The sequence below is a fragment of the Giraffa tippelskirchi genome, chromosome 6 (genome assembly GCF_054371585.1).
Source record: "Giraffa tippelskirchi isolate mGirTip1 chromosome 6, T2T-mGirTip1v1.2.pri, whole genome shotgun sequence".
NCBI classification, from domain to species: Eukaryota; Metazoa; Chordata; class Mammalia; order Artiodactyla; family Giraffidae; genus Giraffa; species Giraffa tippelskirchi.
The window spans coordinates 100,573,852-100,598,298 of record NC_137280.1 but is presented as its reverse complement, the minus strand read 5'-3'; the positions used below and the strand labels follow the sequence as shown (position 1 = coordinate 100,598,298).

The following is a 24,447-nucleotide window of genomic DNA, read 5'->3' as shown; positions in this document are numbered from 1 at the left end:
ATTATATGAGGCTAGTACTAATATAATCAATAAAGGACATAAACTAAGTGAAAGACATTTATGAAGAAGGAAGTTATGATCATTTCTTATCTGAGAATGATGTACAATGGCAAAGAAACTTTTTCAAAATAAAGTAGCACTGTATAAATAAATGAAGTTAATACAAGAGAATAAAGTTGACTTTATGTCTGTATAGCAGAGGTCATTTATCATTTAAAACTCTTAACCCCCTCATTAACAGATTAATTAACAGATTCTGTTAATTAGAAAAACCACACTATCTTAGTAGATACAGAAAAAAACTAGTAAAATTTTCTCATGTATATTTACCAAAATCAATGGGAAACATCATTCTTAATGGTTAAATGTTAGAAAAATTACTGTACTTCTGTACATTACTGGAGGTACAAAGCAGTACATTATTGTGGTTGTTGTTTAGTCACTAAGTTATGTCTGACTCTTTTGCAACCCAATGGACTGCAGCCCACCGGACTCCTCTGTCCATGGGGTTTCCTAGGCAAGAGTAATGGAATGAGCCATCAGGGAAGCCCTTACAACCCAGTACAGAATGGGAGAAAAATAAAAGATGCTGTGTTGAGAATGCAGAAACAAAGCTATTTTACTTTGAAAATTACATGATTGCCTATATAAAAACATGATATAATGCACAGTAAAATATACAATTAGTTGATGAGTATAGTAATTTTATTGGATATAAGATATATATTAAAAAATTAGCTGTCAACACAAAAAATACAAAATATCAAAAAAAGAGGTTACTGTTTACCTACTGTAGCAACAAAAAACACAAAATACTTAAGCATAATCTAACAAAAGATAGAAAAGCAAATACTTCTGTTAAAATTCATTAAATTGAACCTTTATCACTGTATGTATAAAAATTGTTTGTGGATAAATGAAATATCTTACAGATGTCAGTTCTGCTATAAATACTTAGAGGTTCATGGAAATTCCAGTGAATATACTTATTTCTAACATTTATATGTAAGTGCAAACAGCCAAAAATATCCAAAACATTTTTGGAAAAGCCATGAAGCTAGAGGCAAAATTAGAAGAGGAGGAGGAGAATGGAGAATAATATAGAAATCTTTCTCTAACAGAAATGAAGACCTATTATAAAGACTAAAGTAACCAAGACCTTGACATTTACACATATAGACAATCAGTCCAATGAAATGCAGAATCATAAAGAGGCCCATGTCTTCTTTGAAAACCTGACATTTGACCATGTGTCATTGCAGATCAATAGAGAAATCGACTACTAATAAAAATGAGATAGTATGATTGGTTTCCCACATGTGTAAAAATAAAATTGAACACTTTCTTAAGATCATTTCTAGAAGTCAATTGTGGGTAAAATAAAGACTGTTATAGTACAGATGAGACTTCTAACAGAAAATATATGAGACTATCTCTAGGACTTCAAGATTGAAATGATTTCTACAACAGCACACATTTCATGTGCCGCTTTCTTGAAGGCAAAAGTATGAGACCTGATAAAGAATTTGGTCATAAATCTTAGAATTTTGTCTTGTTCAAATTTCCTATTTGTGTGAATGTTTCCCTATGCTTGTTGTTGTTAAAAGTATATCTGATTTATAATGTTGTGTTAAGTACAACTGTACAGCAGTCATTTCCTTATACATACATATACATCTTTCTGTCATGGTTTATCATAGGATATTCAATATAGTTTTCTGTGCTATATATAGTAGGACCTTGCTATTTATCTCCTTAACTCCTTAAGTTATTTAGATTGCATAACAAATTTAGACACACACACAGTGTAATGTGTATGCATATATATATTGCATGTATTTGTTTTTGTGAAAATATTTAATAATTTAAAAATAAATATAATACTAGAAAGGAGGGGCAAAATGAGTATCATTTGTATAAATGGAAAACTTGAGACAATCTACTAAAAAAACTATTACAGCAATAAGAAAATTATAGTGGCTTTTTGCAAAACTGTAAAAAATTTTTGCTTTCCAAAACATGAACGAGAGCCATTTGCAAACTATAGTGAAAGAAAAAAATCCATTTATATTGAAGATAGCAAAAAATAAAATAAAAATTAAGATAAAATACCTAGAAATATATTCACAAAGGGATGTACAAAACTTGTAAAAAGAAGAATTTATAGCCATACAGAGTCATAAAAGTGGTTTAATAAATGGAAATACATTTCCTGGTTTGGGATAGGAACATCAATATCATAAAATGATTGTTATCTATATATAAACTAATATAATCATCTGCCCAAAATATCAATAATTTTTTTTTTCTTTTGGTGATGTTGTTCAGTTGCTAAGTCACGTCTGACTCTTGCAACGCTATGTACTGCGGCACGCTAGGCTTTTAGAGTTCATGTGGAAAACTCAACGTAAGAAATATCTTGTTTAAAAAAAGTAAAAACTGGGAAGGAGGAGGGTGAACTTTATCAGATATTAATATATTTCAGAAAAAATAAAGCAGTTTATGCTGGTGCTCATTGAATAAGCAGACAAGTAGGTGGAAGAGAGAGTAACAAAAAAAATCCACTTATAAGTAGGAAAACGTGGAAATGTAGTGTATAATAAAAGCACCTATAATCAGTGGATGGAAACAAATCATTTAATAACAAAAGTAACAGGGATCTCTACGTTAGACAGTAAATCGGAACACACCAAAATGATTCTGTACATGAGATTCTTTGTTTTGTTGGCTTTTTTTTTTTTAATCTTTTAATAGAGAATGTCAATGATTCTCGGGTGAAATCTAGAAATGTGTAAGGAAAAGTCACATAAAATTGGGCTTCCCTGGTGGCTCAGGCAGTAAAGCATCTGCCTGCAATTCAGGAGACTCAGGTTCGATCCTGGGTTGGGAAGATCCCTTGGAGAAGGGAAGAGCTACCCACTCCAGTATTCTTGCCTGTCCAATATTCCATGGACAGAGGAGCTTGGCAGGCTACAGTCCATGGGTTCGCAAAGAGTTGGACATTACTGAGTGACTTACACTTGAACCCTCGTAAAATTAGTGACTTGCATTTAAATAGCAACACAAGGAAGAAATACAACAGGTAGAAGATAAATCATAATCAGTGCAAGTATTTGCATCATATGCAGCAAAGTAATATTTTCTTTAATATTAAAAAGAGCCCTTAAAAATAAATTTGCAAAATAACTGAAGACCCATTAGAAAAATGGCAAAGGATATTACCACATAGATCAAAGATATGTTTCTGTGGCATATCTGAAAATACCCTAGTGTTGTTCATAGGATGCCAATCAGACCACAAAGCAATTATCCTTTCAACTATCCAATTACATGAATTTACACAGATAAATCCATATTTACTCCCAATGTAAAGACCGTGTACTTCCCTTGGCAAGAAAACTCCCTGTCACGTCCCTCATTTTTCTCTTACTCTTCTTTCAGATCATTTCTTCAGAGAAGTACTTCATGGGTAGGTTAAATGCCTTCACATCTGCTCTTATAAATTCTATATAGTTTATGTCCCTAATTTTTTCACAGTCATAGGTTTACATGATTTGTATGATTAGTTGATGTCTGTACCTCTAGTTAGATTGTCCCTCTTGAGGACAGGGGCTGCACCTTGTTTTGTTTTCTGTTTGTTTGTCTGTTGTCCTTGCTGTTTAACATTATATCTCCCACATCTGTCAGTTGTGCTCAATAAATAGCTGTTAAATGATGTTTCAATAAGAGTGTAAGTGAATGAAAAGTGTTGGTCTATGAAGAAACAGATACTCTTATACATTTTTGAAAGGAGTGTAAAGTGGTGTACTATTTTCAGAGGTCATGTGGCAATATTTATCCAAATTTAAATAGAGGACTGCTTGTGAATACAGTTTATTTTACCAGCTTTGAGTTTAGCACATGTTAAATTATAATTTAAGTTGTATTGGTTTCTTTGCTTACTATAATTCTTGAGCATCTCATCTTTTTTTTCAATTGTTTAATTTACCCGTTAATTTAAAAATAAGTAGCCCATAAGAATAATCATAAGGACTTGAAAATGATTACTGTTTTATATTAATAAAATAGTATTTATTTTTGACCTTTTAGTATCTGATGCCTCAGTGCTTTGTGTTTCTAATTACAAAAATTGCTCTTTTAAGATATGTTTATATTCTTAAAATAATACAATGGACTTTAGGTTGTGGGTAGAATTGTTTGTTGTGAAACCAGTATATGATATAGTTTTGTAATTTAACTTTAGCACATTTATGTTAGTTTATACTTTGAGTGGATAGTGTTAAAATAAAACGTTCTAGCAGAGTTCTGTTATTTTTATAAGTTAAAGAAACTACATTAAACATACAAAATTCATTTGCTGATTAAGAATCTCATACTATAATTAGATTGCCTACTTCATAGAGATGATGAGTCGATAAAAGTACATAAATTAGGGGAAATTGCTTATAAATTATGTCATTATAAACACACAGAACATGTTTTCATGTGACCAAAAATGCCTGTATGATTTTGGATTTTGTTTAGCTTGTTTGAACCAAGTGGAAAAAACTAATATATATTAAACTTTGGCCTAGAGACGTGGCTTTTCCACTAAGTTGTTAATTCAGGAGTTTCTTTTGGAACTGAGAGACTAATGAGTCAAAGATTAGGCAAAGTTAGCTCCTTGAAGGCAATGAATATTTGGGGCACCTGCTAAAGTTTTCAAGTATTGCCAGAGTACTAACAAGGTAGATGCCTTGTAACTAGTAAACCGTTGAAATCAATGACATTTGCTTATGTGCTTTGATGTAAAGTGTGCCTGGATAGAACCATAGGTATGGCCAGGTTATAAACTCACTTCTTTAGACACCTGCATTTCTATTATTGGCATCAATATTGTTATCAGTTCTTAAACTGAGACATCTAAAACATCTTTAACTCTTTATCATCTTATCTCCCACATTATCAGTTGTTAAATTCTGTTCATTGTTTATCTGAAATAGTTATCCTATCAGTCCATTCCCTCTTCCCTTATTCTTCCAGCTTAGACTATTGCAATACACACCTTGCCTTAACACCTTATCTTTCTAATCCATCTCATACTTTCACCAGATTCAACTTACTGAATTGTGGTTCTGATTTTCAGCTCAGAAACCTTTATTGGTCCTTACCACCTAATGAATAAATTCCAGTTCCACACAGATACATGACTTTTATAGATTGGTCCCAATCTGTCTTTCTAACTTTATAATCCTCTTCTCTATTTCATGAATTTAAACAATCCATAATTTTCAAGCTTCATGTCTTTGTTAATGCTTTTTTCTTATTCTAAATCCGAACCCTACTGATTCAGAGCTTTTTCAGTTTTACTTATCCATTAAGTAAAGACAAGTGAATCTATTTAATGGTCAAGACAAATGTAGTCCCTTTTGTGAAATTAGACCTGAAGTTCTATCTGGAAATATATTTCCTTTTCTAAGTCCCTTACACTGTTCATTGTAAATACCACCTGTCGTTTAATTTCTGATATGCATATACTGATTTATACTGATACATATACACACGCACACACACACGCACATACTCCTTACTAGACAAGAATCTCTATAAAATAGGGTTACTGTCTAATACACTTTCCTCATACACTACCAAGTTGAGTGCATTGTATATTATAGACACTCAAACATTTGTTGTATGAATTAATAAACATTTGCCTTAGAAATACTCATCTGTTGGACAGTTATTTTGAGATTTAGGGTAGAAAGCAGTTGAGTTTCAGAGGAAGAGAAAGAGAAATTAGTTTGGGTCAAGGAATGCAATTGCTTTGACTGAGTAAAAGAAAATGTGGTTTTATGACTCTACAAATACAGATATGGCAAAGTATTTTTCCTTTCTGGCATGTGCTAATTTGATTCTTATATAAAATGAACTATGTAGAGATACAATAGTTAAATTACACATCAGTTATGATGAATCTTCTTTAAAGTCAGGTTACAAGCCTGTTCAAGCATTTCACGTATGTCCTGAAGTCACAGAATGAGAAGGGACAATTCCAGCAGTTTTAGTAGTAGTACAGTTCAGTTCAGTCACTCAGTCGTGTCCGACTCTTTGCAACTCCATGAACCACAGCACGCCAGGCCTCTCTGTCCATCACCAACTCCCGGAGTCTACCCAAACCCATGTTCATCGAGTTGGTGATGCCATCCAACCATCTCATCCTCTGTCGTCCCCTTCTCCTCCCGCCCCCAATCCTACCCAGCATTAGGGTCTTTTCCAATGAGTCAACCCTTCGCATGAGGTGGCCAAAGTATTGGAGCTTCAGCTTCAACATCAGACCTTCCAGTGAACACCCAGGATTGGTCTCTTTTAGGATGGATTGATTGGATCTCCTTGCAGTCCAAGGGACTCTCAAGAGTCTTCTCCAACACCACAGTTCAAAAGCATCAATTCTGCGGCGCTCAGCTTTCTTCACCGTCCAACTCTCACATCCATACATGACCACTGGAAAAACCATAGCCTTGACTAGACGGACTTTTGTTGGCAAAGTAATGTCTCTGCTTTTAAACATGCTATCTAGGTTGGCCATAACCTTCCTTCCAAGGAGTAAGTGTCTTTTAATTTCATGGCTGCAGTCACCATCAGCAGTGATTTTGGAGCCCAAAAAAATAAAGTCAGCCACTGTTTCCCCATCTATCTGCCATGAAGTGATGGGACCAGATGCCATGATCTTAGTTTTCTGAATGTTGAGCTTTAAGCCAACTTTTTCACTCTCCTCTTTCACTTTCATCAAGAGGCTCTTTAGTTCTTCACTTTCTGCCATAAGGGTGGTGTCATCTGCATTTCTGAGGTTATTGATATCTCTCCCGGCAATCTTGATTCCAGCTTGTGCTTCTTCCAGCCCAGCGTTTCTCATGATGTACTCTGCATATAAGTTAAATAAGCAGGGTGACAATATACAGCCTTGATGTACTCCTTTTCCTATTTGGAACCAGTCTGTTGTTCCATGTCCAGTTCTAACTGTTGCTTCCTGACTTGCATACAGGTTTCTCAAGAGGCTGGTCAGGTGGTCTGATATTCCCATCTCTTTCAGAATTTTCCACAGTTTATTGTGATCCACACAGTCAAAGGCTTTGGCATAGTCAATGAAGCAGAAGTAGATGTTTTTCTGGAATTCTGTTGCTTTTTCAATGATCCAGCGGATGTTGGCAATTTGATCTCTGGTTCCTCTGCCTTTTCTAAAACCAGCTTGAACATCTGGAGGTTCACAGTTCACATATTGCTGAAGCCTGGCTTGGAGAATTTTGAGCATTATTTTACTAGCATGTGAGATGAGTGCAATTGTGTGGTAGTTTGAGCATTCTTTGACATTGCCTTTCTTTGGGATTGAAATGAAATCCAATCCAATTCTGTCAGTAGTACAATGTAATCTAAAATTCTGCTAATTGAAAAAGAAGCCATCATATGCTCTAGAAGGCATCCAAGAACATAAATTTGGCTAATCTTTCTCAGTTTGCTGGAGGAGTCCTTTAGAAGGAAGTAAAATATTTGTCCTTCATTCTGAATCGATACCAATCAGCATATCTACTATAAGAAAGAGAGGAAATATTCTAAAGGGAGAGTAGACAAACAATAAGAAGTAAGTGAAAAACTGAAGATAAAGACATCATCAAGGACTCTTAGGGTGTAAAACAGATAAAATGACAAAAACAAATATATTTTTACTTCTCAAATCCATTGCATGTTAAAGTATTCAAAATTATTCTGTAATTAATGTTCTTTGACCCACTAAAATTGGTAATGGTGACATGGAAATTCACCGTTCCCATACTGTATTCCATACAGCAGAAGTCGCAGGTAGTACACACACCTTGGTTAAGGTTAGAAACTACTCAGTGGGCAGATGAGCGAGAAAGCAACACAGCACTTGGGCTTGAGTTCTTGTCATACCAGCTACTCTCTAAATGAACTTTGGTGCCAGTCAGTCTTATCTGCCTTTGCTAATTTTCTTTGCTCCCAAAATGTGGGTAAGTTTTCCTCTCAAGATTCATTGTTAGGTTGGTGATGCTCTAATCGCATGGCACATTTGTTGGTTTGTAACACTAAGTGGATAATACACAGCAAATGAATAATAATAATTAGTAGTAGTAGTATTATAATTATTTTTATAAATGCTTCAATGTTAAGAGGTTTTCCACCCAGTGGCCATACATCTCTCTGTTCATTCAAAGAGTGCTTTTATATTGTTCAGAATTTTTAATGGATTAGCAGCAAGTGTACTTATTATGGAGATTCTTATAGACCACTAACGCAGGTTTTGTATTTGATACTTTATTTAGACAGTGATAGCAGTCAGAGTAGTAAGTGGTTTGTCCAAGTTATTAATCATAATGGGAATTAAGCCAATAGACAAGTGGCAGCACTCCCATATGAGATTCTCTCCAAATGTAGGCTTGGACGTCATAGTGAGTAGGTGGAAAAGGAGAAAAATCACCCGGTTAGTGAACAGCCACACAAGAGTTGGCTTTCTGTTTACATTTCTCTAATGCATTCTTGGCAAATGTATGGTCTAGGGTAAGCCTAGCAACCTTCCTTTAGCAGATCATCCATAGACTTTTCAGGCTTATTGTTATTCTAAGTCAGTAAGATGCCACATTAGTTTCAGCTTTCCATGTACAGAATATTTAGTTGCTCCTATGATTCCATATCAGTTGATAAATCTATAGAGTTTATTTAATATGGTGTAGAAGTAAATAATTCAAGGAATTAAAAAGAAAGTATGATAGTTCTTGTTTTCTGAACACTTAAGTCTAGGTGGTGATAACTTGTATATATTACTTAAAATTCACCAGAAACAGAAGATGGTTCTGATACTTTATGTGCCATATATTTTAAGGGTACAAAACTTAAGAATCATGAGAAATATTTGTTAGAATTTATTGAAGAGTCCTTTATATGGGAAGAAGTTCTCAAAGAAGCTGTGAAAAGCATTTTGACAAGAAGGGACTATACAAAACAGTAGGCTGGAATGAACTGTAACAGTGGAAATCAGATTGAAATCAGTTTTACGGTTGCTTGAAAACCGGGGCAGAAAGTTTGGATTTTGAACTTGTAGCTCATTAATTCTCCAAATTTTAAGTACAAATCATCTAGAAAATGTGTTAATGCAGCTTCTTACGTATAAATATTCTCTTTTGATTGCTTGCCGGTGGGGCCCAAGAATCTGCATTTTAACTAGCCCCACAGTTTGTTATTCAGTTTTTCAGTATTGTTGCTTGTCAAGGAGAATTGAGAGATTTTACCTGGGCAACTAGTTTTTGTGTTAATGTTTGCATAAGGAAAAAAGTAATTACATCATGGTTTAATAAGGCAAAGAGTTAAGGGGCAGGAGTTAAAGGGTTATTACAACAATCCAAAAGTGAAGTAACTCAGCTTGTCTTGGTTGATGGGAGTAGTGGTGGAAAAGGAGCAGTGGGTGGGAGAGCTTTATGGAACATAGAAGAACAGGATTCAGACATCTTTGGCTGCCTGAGGGTAAGCTTATTCTAGCCCCAGGAGATGATAAACTCCTTGAGGGTAAAAACTGGATGTTACTCATATTTATGACCCCAGCTCAGTACAGTGCCCAGCACTTATTGTGTTCTTAACAAATATTTGTTGAATTGTTAAATATATCTTTTATGGAACACACAGCAGAGTGTGTTTTATTTTTTAACCTCTGATTTTTTAGCCTGTTGCTGACTTGCTTTTCATTGCCTTTGACTTGCCAGTAGAAGTACATACTTGTTTTGTGCAAAGTGAAATGATTTAAATGATTTAAAATATAAAAAATAATGAAAATGTCTCATATTTCTTAATGTTGGGCTTTTTTCCATGAGTACACATCAGTGAAGTTACATCAAATCAGATATAGTCACAGAATCGTATGAAATTGTGTAATTTTATGAAAGTGTAATCCACTTCCAGTTAGACATTGTGATAGTTTCTTTTTTTTAAATCAATTTTTTTTATACGTGATATATAGCTTTTAGTGGGAAGATACAATGACAAAATGTTTAACATGTTCAGCTCCCCAAAAGTTTACTCTTTTAAAATATGACGGGTCACAAATCGGATCCTTTCCAAATTATCCAAAAAATGTGAGTGAATTCATAAGCGTTCTCTTCTCTAACTCATTAAACATCAAAAGGGACCATCTTCAAAATGCAAATGCTTCTCCAGCTTTCCGCAGGATATCACAAAACTTCCTGGCAGGGACTTTTAAACAAGTTGAGAAGTTTTATAAGATAAAAATATTTTCTCAGTTGACTTGACAACCATGTACAATGTTAGTGGAGAGTTTATTTGCCCAAGGCTCTTTGTCAAAATGAATTTAAACTGAGATTATTAAAACGTAGCTCCGTTGCATAGTGTGAGGAGAGGTGTTGCTAATGTCTTACTTGGAGAATGTTTTCCATACAGTGCATACAAGTAGGGTCTGGGACTATACCTGTGGAGGTGTGTTTCTGCTAATGAAGAGGAGACATTAAAAAAATCATTCTGAAAAGAAATCTTATACATAAATGGAGACTTTTAATCTATAGTTTGGTGATTTAAAGTTCACTGTTTTTGACCAACAGACTGCCTGGGTCTGAGTCACAGCTCCAACATTAACTTCAGCGCCTTCCTCATCTGTAAAATAGAAGTCATGATAATAAAAACATTCTGGAGGTATTATGAGGATTAAATGATATCATCACTGAAAATGATTAATACAGTGACTGGCACAGATAAAGGTTCCCAATTGTTTTCTTTCAAATCTGTAGAATCAAAACTAAGCAGTGTCTCCTGATAGTTCCAGATGTGTGGTTATAAAGAAAAAGCCCTGTCCCAATTTAATGATAACTTCTGTTACAAGTTAAATAGCTTTAGGAAAATTTAACTAATGGTAAACAATGCTTGAATCACCAGATCTCTCCATGGCTGTAGCTAATTTCTTACATGAGAATCCAGATCCCTAAAGGAAAATGATCATCTGGATGAGAAGTTGTAATCTTCCCAATTTGGAAAATCACATTACATTGCTTTGGGAACATGTCCAAATTGCTAAATCCTGGAAGGAGTCCCTCTTCTTCTCTCAAACGGACACATTATTTAAGAAGTTTTATTATTTCTGAAAAAGACCAGTTGCCTTTCAAAAATACAGCATTTGTATATAATTTGAAAGCCTGCAACAACACAGATGGAAGAGTTGAGTATGTTCCACGTGGCAAGTGGCTGTTGTTATAACAGGGTCACCCAGTAACATGTGCTGCAGACAGAGTCCCTGGTGGAGGCAAGGTGGTGATGCAGGCAGGGACAGCTTTGGAACAATACAGTGCGTTAAGGCATCTTTATCAATCTGGGAGACTGTGCCATATTTACAATTTCTTATTTTAACTTAGCATCCAAACAAGGTAACTTCTTGCCATTATTATTTACTTGAATTTTCTTCAGTCCCCACTTTCGTGAAATTCAGTGCAGTAAATTGCCTCTGATGATAGTTTTTTGTGTGTGTGTAACAAATGAGAGAAATAAAACATCTCTGATTTACTGCCCCAATTTCAAAAAGAAGTTATTGATTCCTGCTATTTTCCAAGCACTGTGCTAGGCATTTTACATCATCCTCATGTAATCTTCGCAGCCAGTCAGGAAAGTATATTTCACAAACAAGGAAACCAAGGCATGCTTATTTCTTCTTTATTATTATTTAAATTGCCTCTGATCATATGAATAAGATGGAGATAGAAGATTCAAATCTAACTCCTATGTCTTTTACTCTACCCCATGCTAAGTGAACCAACCCCTGCTTAGTCCATATCATCTGTTAGTTTTTCTCTTCATCTTCAAAGTATAAAAAAGATGTTTCTTCCTGTTTTCTCTATCAGTCATTCTATTAATATGTGTTGATACAGACCCTATTTAAGGACATTAATTAGATGAGAAAAGAGAAATATAATTTACCAGGAAAAAATATACTTAATAATATATTTTTAATTTTATTTAGATAATTTTCGGTCTTAATTAAAGTCAAGTTAGCAAATTTAACTTCTAATTCATTACTCTTCTTTATAAATTAATTAATTCATCCTATATCATTTTCCTCTTTCAAAAAACACATTAAATGTAACAATTTTTATTTAAAATTTTAAATTATTTAACTGGAAATGTAGTTAAATAATTTTGAAAGTCTTATTTCATACAAGAAAATATAGGTAGTTGTAATTTTTAACAACTTCTATAACAATTCTTTTATTTGTGTTGTAAAATACAGAATAGATATTCTTGTTATTCACAATTTTTTTTTTAACAAAAACTGTTTTAGTTATTATCTGTTACACAATGAGAAAAAAGAGGCATTGGACTATCTTGCCATCTTCTCAAACTTAACATGTACAAAACCAAACTTTCCTCTTTCTACGTCTTCAGTATTACCTCTCTCACAAACAGTTACTTCAATGACTTCATTATGAGAATTCATAGGAGATTATATGCAACTTTTACTGAAATAGAAGTGATTCAACATGCTGGCTTGGTTCAAATTTAATTATCGCTTATAGAATATGATTCCAGTATGCCAGCATTTTAGAGTGATATCTCTAGCAATTAGAAATTAAAGAGATAACCAAAAGTAAAAACATATAGTATACTGTAGAAAGCACTGTAATACTGTTGTTTATAGTATCCCATGATGGGGGACGCGGGGGAAGATAGTACATGTAAGTGAGGTGGAGAAAGTAAAAGAAGACCTTCTAAAAGTAATCTACATGTATCTTGAAGATTAAGCAGAATTTATCCAGGGAAAGACATTGAAGGAAAAGCACTTTGGGTAGGGTTAGGGAGGAAGTGGAATTCATAGATGTCAAATGGTTAATGGTTAGTGACATGATTCTAGAGCCAGTCTCCTCAGTTCAAACATCACTGCTTTCCACTTTCTCCTGTATGACCTTGGGAAAGTTACTTTTCATCCGCACAAGGGGTACTGTAATATTCCTACCTCATAAAATTATTTTGGAGAAGGAAATGGCAACCCACTCCAGTATGCTTGCCTGGAGAATCCTGTGGACAGAGGAGCCTGGTGGGCTGCTGTCTATGGGGTCACACAGAGTTGGACATGACTGGAGCGACTTAGCAGCAGCAGCAGCATAGAATTATTTAATTGAAGTTTATATACTCCTTTTTATGGTGTATGACACTTAGAAAATGACAGATAGAAAATACAAGAGAAGAAGGAACAACATAATGTTTGGGAAACTACAGGTCATTTGCTCTTGCTGAAAAGAAATGCAATAAATGGCTTGGAAGGAGATTAAGAAACTCTGTGCCATGTTAAAGAGCTGGAAATTGCTATATAGGTAATGGAAAAGCAGAGGAGAGGCAGCCTGGTTGTGTTTTTAAATAGATCTCACTGGAGCAGGGCAGGAGGAGAAGGGAGAATGCTGCCCAAGATTAGAGGCACAGAACCCACTTAGATAGCTACAGTAATCGTCAAGGTTAAATAATTTTATAATCCTCTTTAGGAGTAACAAAAGGAATTGAAAGGAGATAAGAGTGGAAAGAAATATTTAGAAAGTAGATTAGCAGGACTTGCCCTTAACAATTAGTAAATAAAATAGCCTGGGTGATAATTGGGAAGAGGAAGGAATAAATGATGACCTGAAGATCCTTGGTTTGGCAAACTTTGTGGCCAGCAAATGCACAATAAAGAGAAAAGAGGGAAGAGAATACAGGAGTACATAGAGGTTTGAAAAAGAAAATGTTAAGGGCAGTTTTTAGACATACTGAATTTAATATTATTCTAATACATCCATTAGAAGGTAAGTCAGAGTTTTAGATCAGAGTTCCAACTTAGAGCACCAGATAGGAATCAAGAGAAAAGATGAAGATGACCAAGAGCATGAAGCTTTCCCAGGGACAGTTTGTGGTTTACGATGTGTGGAAGAAGACTGTCTCATGAAGCAGCTGGGAGAAACAATACTTTAATGTGGCTTCAGATTTGATAAAAGGAATGAATAAAGGATATTCAGGCAAGAGCAAGAATCTAGTGTGGTTGAATAGAAACTTAAGTATTTCTGTGTTTCATACCTACTACTGTGTGGAAAATAACATAGATTATACTGATATAGGTGAATTAAACTATTTATTGACTATGCCAAAGCCTTTGACTGTGTGGATCACAATAAACTGGAAAATTCTGAAAGAGATGGGAGTACCAGACCACCTGACCTGCCTCTTGAGAAACCTTTATGCAGGTCAGGAAGCAACAGTTAGAACTGGACATGGAACAACAGACTAGTTCCAAATAGGAAAAGGAGTACGTCAAGGCTGTATATTGTCACCCTGCTTATTTAGCTTATATGCAGAGTACATCATGAGGAACGCTGGGCTGGAAGAAGCACAAGCTAGAATCAGGATTGCCAGGAGGAATATCAATAACCTCAGATATGCAGATGATACCACCCTTATGGCAGAAAGTGAAGAAGAACTAAAGAGCCTCTTGATGAAACTGAGAGAGAAGAGTGAAAAAGTTGGCTTGAAGCTCAACATTCAGAAAACTAAGATCATGGCATCTGGTCCCATCACTTCATGGGAAATGGATGGGGTAACAGTGGAAACAGTGTCATACTATGTTTTGGACTCCAAAATCACTGCAGATGGTGACTGCAGCCATGAAATTAAAAGACGCTTACTCCTTGGAAGGAAAGTTATGACCAACCTAGATAGCATATTAAAAACCAGAGATATTTGCCAGCAAAGGTCTGTCTAGTCAAGGCTATGGTTTTTCCAGTAGTCATGTATGGATGTGAGAGTAGGACTGTGAAGAAAGCTGAGCGCCAAAGAATGATGCTTTTGAACTGTAGTGTTGGAGAAGACCCTTGAGAGTCCCTTGGACTGTAAGGAGATCCAACCAGTCCATCCTAAAGGAGATCAGTCCTGAGTGTTCATTGGAAGGACTGATGTTGAAGAGAAACTCCAATACTTTGGCCACCTCATGCCAAGAGTTGACTCATTGGAAAAGACCCTGATGCTGGGAAGGATTGGGGGCAGGAGAAGAAGGGGACGACAGAGGATGAGATGGCTGGATGGCATCACTGACTCGATGGACATGAGTTTGGGTAAACTCCAGGAGTTGTTGATGGACAGGGAGGCCTGGCGTCCGCATTTCATGGGGTCGCAAAGAGTTGGACATGACTGAGCGACTGAACTGGAAACATGTTATTTACTCATTGGGAAAATTTTTTAATGATAAAAACATTGACCTTTAATCTAGATAATGTTTTTTACTAAATAAAAACATTGACCTTTAATCTAGATAAACATAATTTTAAAAGTAATCAATATGAAATTAATTTTATTTTTACATTTAAAACTAATTTCTCTCTGAAGAGACTGGTGGTTTCCAAGGGAGCAGGGGGTAAGAGAGGGATAAATCGGGAGTTTGGGACTAGCAGATACAAACTGTTATATATAGAATGGATAAACACCAAGGTCCTACTCTATAGCAAGAGAATGATATTCAATATCCTGTGATAAACCCTGATGGAAAAGAATATGAAAATGAATGTATGTGTATATATATATACACACACACATATATATATGTATAACTGTGATTTTGCCATAAAGCAGTAATTAACACAACATTGTAATTCAGCTATACTTCAATAAAAAATTAAAATTAAAAACTAATTTTTCTCATTTTTTAATGATTTAGCTGTCATTTAATTGCAGATATAATAAGTTAAAATATCTATCTAATTTTTAAATTTTAACTATATTCCAAATCAGCATGGGGATTAATCATGACAATGACCACCCGTCATGTGCTGATGGTCTTCATATCATGTCTGGTGAATGGATTAAAGGACAAAATCTTGGTGATGTCTCATGGTCCCGATGTAGCAAGGAAGATTTGGAAAGATTTCTAAGGTACTGAGGTCACTTGCTGTTGTGTCATGAATGTGTATGTGTGCCTGCTTCCTCTACCACCCTGGTGTGTGGCGTGGCAGAGTGGAAAGGGCATGGATTAGGACTCAAGGCTCTTGGTTCTAATCCTGGCTCTCCGCTGGCTCATGGTGTCAATTGGGACATATTATTCAACCAACTCGTTTCTTAGTTTCCACATTTTCAAACAAGAGACTAGGCAAGATGATTTGTAAGGTTGAAAATTATTGCAATGATAAAAAATATTGCATAATATTAAATTGCCTCTTCAGAAATTCTCAGTGGAAACATTCTCAATGCTCATCCCTCTACATCTGTTGTTATCAAAAACCTCTTTAATGAAAGCTCTACCTTTCCACTTTGTAGTTCTAAACTCTGAGTCTTTTTTCATTAATACATAATTTTCACCATTATTATAGTCCTTGATTCTCCTATTTTCAACATTCAGCTGGTAATATTAGCTTTTGCCTGGTTGGGAAAAAAATGAAAAAGTATTATTGTTCTGATTTTCACATTAAAGCCCTGTTCTTTACTTATTTCTTCAGTAACAGAAAGGAAAGCTGAAACAGTACCAATAGGTGATATGCAAAGTCCCAGTCAATAAGTGAGACAGAGATGCTTCAAGTTCGAAAATCTAAGTAAGAAACATAGAAATACCTGACTAGCTAAATTCACTACTCAAATTTATTTTTCCATACTATTTAAATTGTCAAGGTAATTTTTTATCAAATGGATATTAAAATCTATTAAAATGTATTTATTACATTACTATAGCTCTTTCCAGAAACATGTGCAATGTCTCTGGGCATGCTCTTCGTCGCTGATGCAGCAACCCTTCTGTAGGCCCCAGTGAGTGTATGGTTTGGCTTAGTTGTCTTTTTATGAATCAGAACTATGATAAAATTAAATTTTACCCCATAAATGGAAGTCGTGATGCAGTGTCAAGTCCAAAAATATTCCTGCTATTAATAGTCACTAGAGCATGATTTTCCTAGATTCTTTAAATCCTTGAATATAGTTGATTTCTTACCTTTATACATTACTTTTAAGCAGTTACTCTCTGAGACTGAGCTTCTTCCCCTTACAAATGTGTAAAATAATAACCATCTCACAGTGTTGTGTAGATGAGCTTAATTAATTCAAATGAAAGATCTTTAAAATCAAAAAGTTCTATTAACTTGAACATTGTTTTATTCATATTGATAGGATTGTTGTAATTGTAAACAAATGGTTCTCATATATGAGATAATTTCCATGAGCATTCAATAGAAGAGCTTATAAATAAAAGTAAAAACATATTTAATAGTATTAAAATGTTTGCTATTGCTATGTTAACTAATTATAACAACTTTTTGCAGTTAATTCAGAATGTCACACATATCTACATATTGCTAGGTCAAAGGCCAGTAACTGCTTGCTGCAGACAAATCCCCACAGTGCCAATTCTGTGATGGTTCCTTCCAAGTTGCCAGAGATGACATACACTGCTGATGAGCAATGTCAGATTCTCTTTGGGCCACTGGCTTCCTTTTGTCAAGAGATGCAGGTAAGAGTTGTATCAAGGTGCAACTTTTTTTAAGTGCATATTCATCCGTTATTTAGAAGTATTGATTGGAGGAGGGGGAGATGACTTTAGAGTTTGTGGCTCCAAAAAACCCCAGCGTCGGAAAGAAGGGTTTTTCTAGAAAAGGTTTCTTCATTTTTCCCCTGCCTTTTTGAAAGTGGTAGAAATTGGTGTCAGTATTGAATCAAAGTTAGGAAGGAATGATCCAAGAATTTCTACTTCAACAATGACACTTAAGTCAGAGAAACCTTTGCTTTATGACAGTTAATTACTTTTATTTTAAATGTCTCTCTTACATGGTAGATATCTGGGTGAAAATGTAATAAAAACGATGTATGAACATGTAATTACAGAGGATGGATTATTTAATGCTTTATTAATTATTTAACCCAGAAAATAAATATATTCTATAGGAATAGAAATTAGAGAGTACATTTCTGATAGTTAAACGAGAAGCAAAGGGTAAATGTCTGATGATAAACTAAGCAATGTCTATATTGCTTAGTATTCAAACTAATTACTCAGAGAGTCCAACTGTCCCATTCTAGGAAAATCTGAAATCTGAAAGATTGAGCAAAATGACTCTCTTAATTGATGTAAGAAATTAGCTCTTTTACCCTTCCTTTTCTCTTTTTGTCTCTCTTCCTGCAGCTCATCCTTTTGCTGCCCATTTCTTCCTAATTTCCAGTACACATGCTTGCACAGTCTTTGTATTTCAGGCTTAAACTCATAGTCATACTTGGAGTGAATTGATAGCTGTATTTCACTGTACCTAGCTTTCTGTGATTGCCTGAAAGGCAATTGTTGAAGATAATGCTGTCTTGAGTTACTGGCAGAATAATTAAAATCCATCATAAGGAAAAGATTATATGGCATTATGACATATTTTATGCTCTCTCTGCTTTGTTGTTCTTATCAGAGTTGTTGTTCATTTACTTGTTATTTTCCTTTTACTAACTCTCCACCCTGGTGTGTAAGCTCCATGGGGGCAGAGTGTTTCCCCAGTGTCCAGTCCAGTGGCTGATACATGGTAGGCACTCAGTGAATATCTGACTTAAGCTTAAAATAGGTGAATGTATAAAGAAGTTGGAGCTGTGTGAAATGTGACATGTGAAAGGATGTGTAGACTGTAATAATCATCAGCAACAACAGACCTCCAGAGGAACTGATACAGGTGTGTGATTATGAGTGGACACACAGAATTCACATGTGGCAGACCTATGGATGCTTGGACCTTGGCATTGGGTGTGATAATTATGATAGTGGCCAGGTTGACCGTCTGTTTTCTGTCCTAATACCTCTCTGATTTCCTCTACTGATCTTCTTATCCACTCTACTCTCACCTCCAAGGACTTTAGACAATCAAAAATTGGGTCACAGTCTTCTTTCTTGAATCATCATGGTAAAATGAATGTTTTGAGGTCAAAAAGTTTGGTTTTGCAGGTAGACATATCTACATGCAGAAATTAGCGTATTTTGGAGAACAGTAAGCTGTCTATGATTGCTATTGTACTGTTGCGTTAGGAGATGGTTTCAGTTCATGTGCTATAGAAAATTGATAGAGCTGAACAATGAAAAATGTTTACATTTTATGAAGTACCTGAAGTTTTAGAAAAACTCAGCAAATGATCAATTACAACCATAATTTTGGTAAATTTTAGATCATTTTTCATAAATACTATTTCTAAAAATTTTAGAAATTATTTTTAATTCTATATTGCAGTTGATTAAGTTTTACTAGTATCATTCCACAGTATTTTGAACTTTAAAATGGATGACACAGTGTGTAAATCATTTATATTTATGATCTATTTTAATTCTTACAACAATTATATGCCGTAGTTATTATTCAGTTCTACATTATAGGTAAACAGTTTTGAGTCTTGTAGAAGGTAAAATAGCACAATTAAGTGATTACGCTTATGAAGAGGGCTTGCTAGATGCAAATCCGAAGAACAGGGTATATGCAACTACTATGTTCTACTGCTTTTTATGGAATTCACACTTTTTAACATTGTCTTTTGTATGGGAAAATCCTTAGATTAGATCCTGTGTTTAAACTGAATTTTCTTTATTCCCTAGAGCAGTACACCATCAGGGTCAAGAAATATTTTAATTGATTTTTTAAAAACTTTTTCTAGGCTATTTGCTCTATTCATATTGTTGCTTCTCACTAACCTACCTGCATGTATTTTTTTTTTTTTTCTACGTCTGATGAAAGTGTAACAGTTTGTTAGGAGATCTTAAATCTGTTTCTCAATATCCTAGGATGTTGCTTTGTTTTAAACTAGGCATTTTGCAACAGAATTAAGTTTTAGGTTTTAAGTATCCAGAAACTTTCTCCTTTTTTCCCTTGAAATTATATGTGTGTTTGTGTGTGTATACATATAAATATATATACACATATGACATTTTTATTCATGAAAGTCGTTCATTCATGTCTGACTCTTTGCAACCCCATGGACTATACAGTCCATGGAATTAAAGCCAGATTTTTCTCTAGTTCAATCTGTGTATAATCTTCATTAAGGACAATTTAAAAATAATGCCAGAAAGGATTGAGCTGCTGTGGGTAGCCAGGAAAAAGCAATGTCTCCTAATCAGGGTTTAGGTTGGAGAGCACTAACTGCAAAGGCATGAAGCCTGGGCTCTGACAGTGGTTCTGTGTATTAGTTGTGTAACATTAGTCAAACCTGTTTTTCTTTCTAAGCCACAATTTATTGAACAAGAAGAGGAAGTGTTATAGAACAAGAGGAGGATGTGTGTTATCTCTTAAAGTCTCTTAGGGCTAAGAGGCTGGACGTTAGTTCCAAAATCCAAAACAACATTCTGATACCGCAGTTGAAAATCACCATTTCCATCCCAAACTGGTGGAGCTTGGAAAACATTAGGCAGGTAGGTAGACAGGTAGGTGAGTAGGTAGATAGGGCCATAGAAGAAATTTTTTTAAAAAAATTCAATCATTGGTTTGATGAGTATAAAGTATACATTGAGTTCCAACTACTTTTTAGTCGCTGTTCTATGTACTAATAACACAGTAGGAAGTAACCTCCACCTTCATGGAGCTTGAAGTTTATCTGGGGAGAGAGACAATATGTAAATACATATGTAATATGCCAGTTGGTAATAATGTTTTGGAGAAGCATAAATTCAGATGAGGAAGGTAAGGAATACAACCAGCGATAGGAGAGTGGGAATGGTGCTATTTTATATAGGATAATCTGAGAAAGCTTCCTAAAGAAAGTGACATTTGTTTAGAAATCTGAAGGAAGTTAGATAGCAAGCCATACATTTATCTTGGGAAGATTATAACAAGAAGAAACAGACAGCAAATGCACTAAAATGGAGTTAGATTCATGTTTTAAGTTTAAGATGTCCATTGGACATCCAAGGAGAGATGTTAGTAGGTACAGAATAGATATATCTAGAAGTCCTCAACAAGGCGATGATACTGAATTCATGATACTAAATGATGACACTCTGAAATGAGTGAGAAGAGGAAAAACTGAAAGTCTGAGAACTTAATCACTACATTATTTGGAGGTTAGAAAATAAAGAGAAAGCTATAACTAAAACTCTGAAGAAGTCTATTGGTAGGAATAGAACCAAGAGAAAGTAGATCTTGGAGGCTAAGTGAAGACATTTTCCAAAGTGGAAATGTTTAAAAGTTCCAAAAGCTGAAGACAAGGGGAGTAAAATGAAGTCTGAAAGTATGCAATTGCTATGTTTTTCCCACTGAGTTTGGGACAGTGTTACTTAAAGATATCTTGACATCCACGAGCACCTGAGTATCAGGAGGTAGAAGTTAAAAATATAAGGTGTAGAAGATAGAAGAGTTCTGCGAGTTAAGCCACACTCGTACACATTCAGGTGGAAACATGTGAAGTCACCACATCTACCAGTCTATAATCTAGACTTTATCCAAAACAAATCTCCTAGAAGGCAAGCTCCATAACTTCAAGAGTCATCAGTCCTTTTTATCACTGCACCTCTATCTCCTAAAAGAGTGTTCAATAAGTATTTGTTAAAGCAATACATGAATCAACTGAATGATGGAATAATAACTTTGAAATTTTACTCATAAAAATAATAATCAATTACTCATTGATTCTTAGCTGTATAATATGTCCAGAGAATATGAAGGTAACCTTCTAAGATATTCATTCAATAACTACAAAAAAGACAACCTATACGAGTATATAGCTTATGTTTCACAGCTTACACATGAGTTATCAGGCATCCTTATGACCATCTTATTTCCAGTAAGTTATAAATATGTGTTGAGTTGCATGGAGTAAGAATTCATAGCAACTTTTCAACATGTGTGCTTCTGGTACAATCTGAGACAATGGCAGTTGGCCCATAGTATTTGAATTGGATGCTGCTCTTCCATTCTTTCTAACAGACAGCTATATACAAGCACTAGGGACTCCCAACATTATTTATGTGCTGATCTAATTAATGATATAAATTTACCCTTGAAATAGCAGCTTACATCTGCAAAATGTTTAAAGGCATAGCTGTAGAGATGCTTGTGAAACATCTCAACTCTCATTAATAATTGCTCACTCTTTTGCATGAATATACTAAATTCCTAGATAGCCTCGTTCCTGGGTCCTGAGCATTGGTGCCTCCAGGCCATCTGGCATCTTGTGGCTGAGCCAGCTACAACTGCAATAAGTTATCTTCAGGGCTACCTAAAATTACTTTGTCTGGCTTCCTCAGAATCAATAAGAAGTGTCTGCTTGAGGGTTACGTTATTTGTGAAAGAAGAAAGTTTGCTAAAAAAAAAAAAAAAGAAAGAAAAAATGAAGGCCTCCAGGAAACTTACGATTCAGCCTTGAGTTTTGGACTAGGCACACTGTGAGTTACATACATATTGTATAAAAAACTTTCCAGTGTAATTGAATCATATGGTGACTTAAAGTACCATAGAAAGACCAGTTTTAAATTTCTCTTATGTTGACTTGATACATCAAAGTATGTAGGACTTCTAAAACCTCTCATTTGATCTAATGAACAGCCTAGCATTGAAATAAGTACCTTATGAAGAATTCCAGAAGATTGAGTCTCTGTGATTTGGCATTGTGAAATTCCAGAGGCAATAAGAATTTGGACAAAAAACCTTATCATGAAATAGCTCTTGATGGCAAGAAGTTGTTTGGGCAATGAATACAGTATTATTGATAAATTTATTGCTGGTAAATGAATACTGTATTGTTGATAAATTTAGCATTGATAAATTGTTGTTAAAATTGGTAAAGTTGAAGATTTTTTTACTATTCTTTCTTCCTATAAGTGGGTTAAAACTACCGTTAATTAAATCTGCCTCTTTTGCCATCTAATCAAAGCTTCATCCTATTCTTTGAGTGTTAGTCCTATACAGTATGTGAGTATATGAGTTTGATAGCAAATTACTTGACTGGATAATCTAGCTCTTTAATTTTTTCCCTTAGAACTAATTTTTTATGACTTCTTATTGACATGGGCTTTTATCTTTTAGGTCTCTCTCTCTCTGTAAATTACTTATTTACATTTTACCCATTTTTTAAGCTTTCTGTTTTTCTTGAGTTGCATGAGTTCGTTCTGTATTCTAGATGAGACTTTCTTATTACTTATAAAGTGTGTCATTATGTCACAAAGTGTGTCAAAGACATTTATACACAATGTCCTTCTACAATTTTGAAGTGGCTGAACCCATCAACTTTTCCCACTAGGTTGTGCTATTTTTGTTTTCTTGTGTGTGTATATTCTTTTTCAGATTATTTTCCATTATAGGTTATTACAAGATAATGAATATAATTCCTACTGTGCTGTACAGTATGTCCTTATTGATTCTCTATTTCATATACAGTAATGTATATCCATTAAACTGGAACTCCCAATTTATCTCTCCCTTTCTTTTCCCTTTGGTAACAATAAGTTTGTTTTCTACATCTGTGAGTCTCTTCCTGTTTTGTAAATAAGTTCATTTGTCTCATTTTTTAAGATTCTCTATATAAGTGATATGATATTTGTCTTCCTCTGACTTATTCCACTTTATATCATAATCTGTAGGTCCATCTATGTTGCTATAAATAGCATTGTTTCATTCTTTTTATGGCTAAATAATATTCATACACACACACACACACACACACACAAACACACACACACACACACACACACACACACACACACAAACACACATACCACATCTTCTTTATCAGTTCATCTGTCAAGGGACTTTAGGTTGCTTCTATGCCCTGACTGTTGTAAAAAGCACTGCAGTGAACACTGAGGTGCATGTATTTTTTGAATTGGGAGTTTTCTCTGGATATATGCCCATATGTGGAATTGCTGGATCATATAGTAACTATTTTTAATTTTTAAGGAACCTCCAAACTGTGTTCCATAGTGGCAGTACCACTTTACATTCCCAGCAGCACTGTAAGAAGGTTCCTTTTTCTCCACACTGTTGCCACCATTTTTTATTTGTAGACTCTTTTGATGATGCCCATTCTGACCAGCCTGAGGTGATATCTCATTGTAATTTTGATTTGCATTTCCCTAGTAATTAGCAATATTAAAGTATTGTTTCATGTGCCTGTTAACTACCTGTATGTCTACTTTGGAGAAATATCTAGTTAGGTCTTCTGCTAAAAAAAAGTTCATTATCTGTCACTAAATCTTAGATGAAGCATATTAATATTATGATTCAAAATATCTGTTTATTTTGATTTGATTGATCTATTAGTGTTGAACAGTTTAACAGATGTGTTCAAATACCCAACTCTAACAACTGTTTGTTTATTTTTCTCTGTGTTTCTGTCAATTATTTCCTTATATATGATTTAATTATATTACAGGTACATACATATTTATGACTTTTATCTGTTGATCTGTTTTTCTCTTTTGCATGTTTTATGGCTTGTGCCTTGAAATCTATTTTGTATGTCATTAAA

The 24,447-nt window shown here is 34.7% G+C and overlaps 1 protein-coding gene across 1 annotated transcript in view; it reads left to right on the top strand.

Annotated features, from left to right (window-relative positions):
- Nucleotides 1-24,447, top strand: part of ADAMTS19 (ADAM metallopeptidase with thrombospondin type 1 motif 19) — a 256,274-nt gene that overhangs the window by 126,970 nt on the left and 104,857 nt on the right. The window contains exons 9-10 of the mRNA XM_081501839.1: nt 15,784-15,924; nt 17,335-17,485. Coding sequence (XP_081357965.1) covers nt 15,784-15,924; nt 17,335-17,485 — 292 coding nt within the window. The remainder of the gene's footprint in view (nt 1-15,783; nt 15,925-17,334; nt 17,486-24,447) is intronic.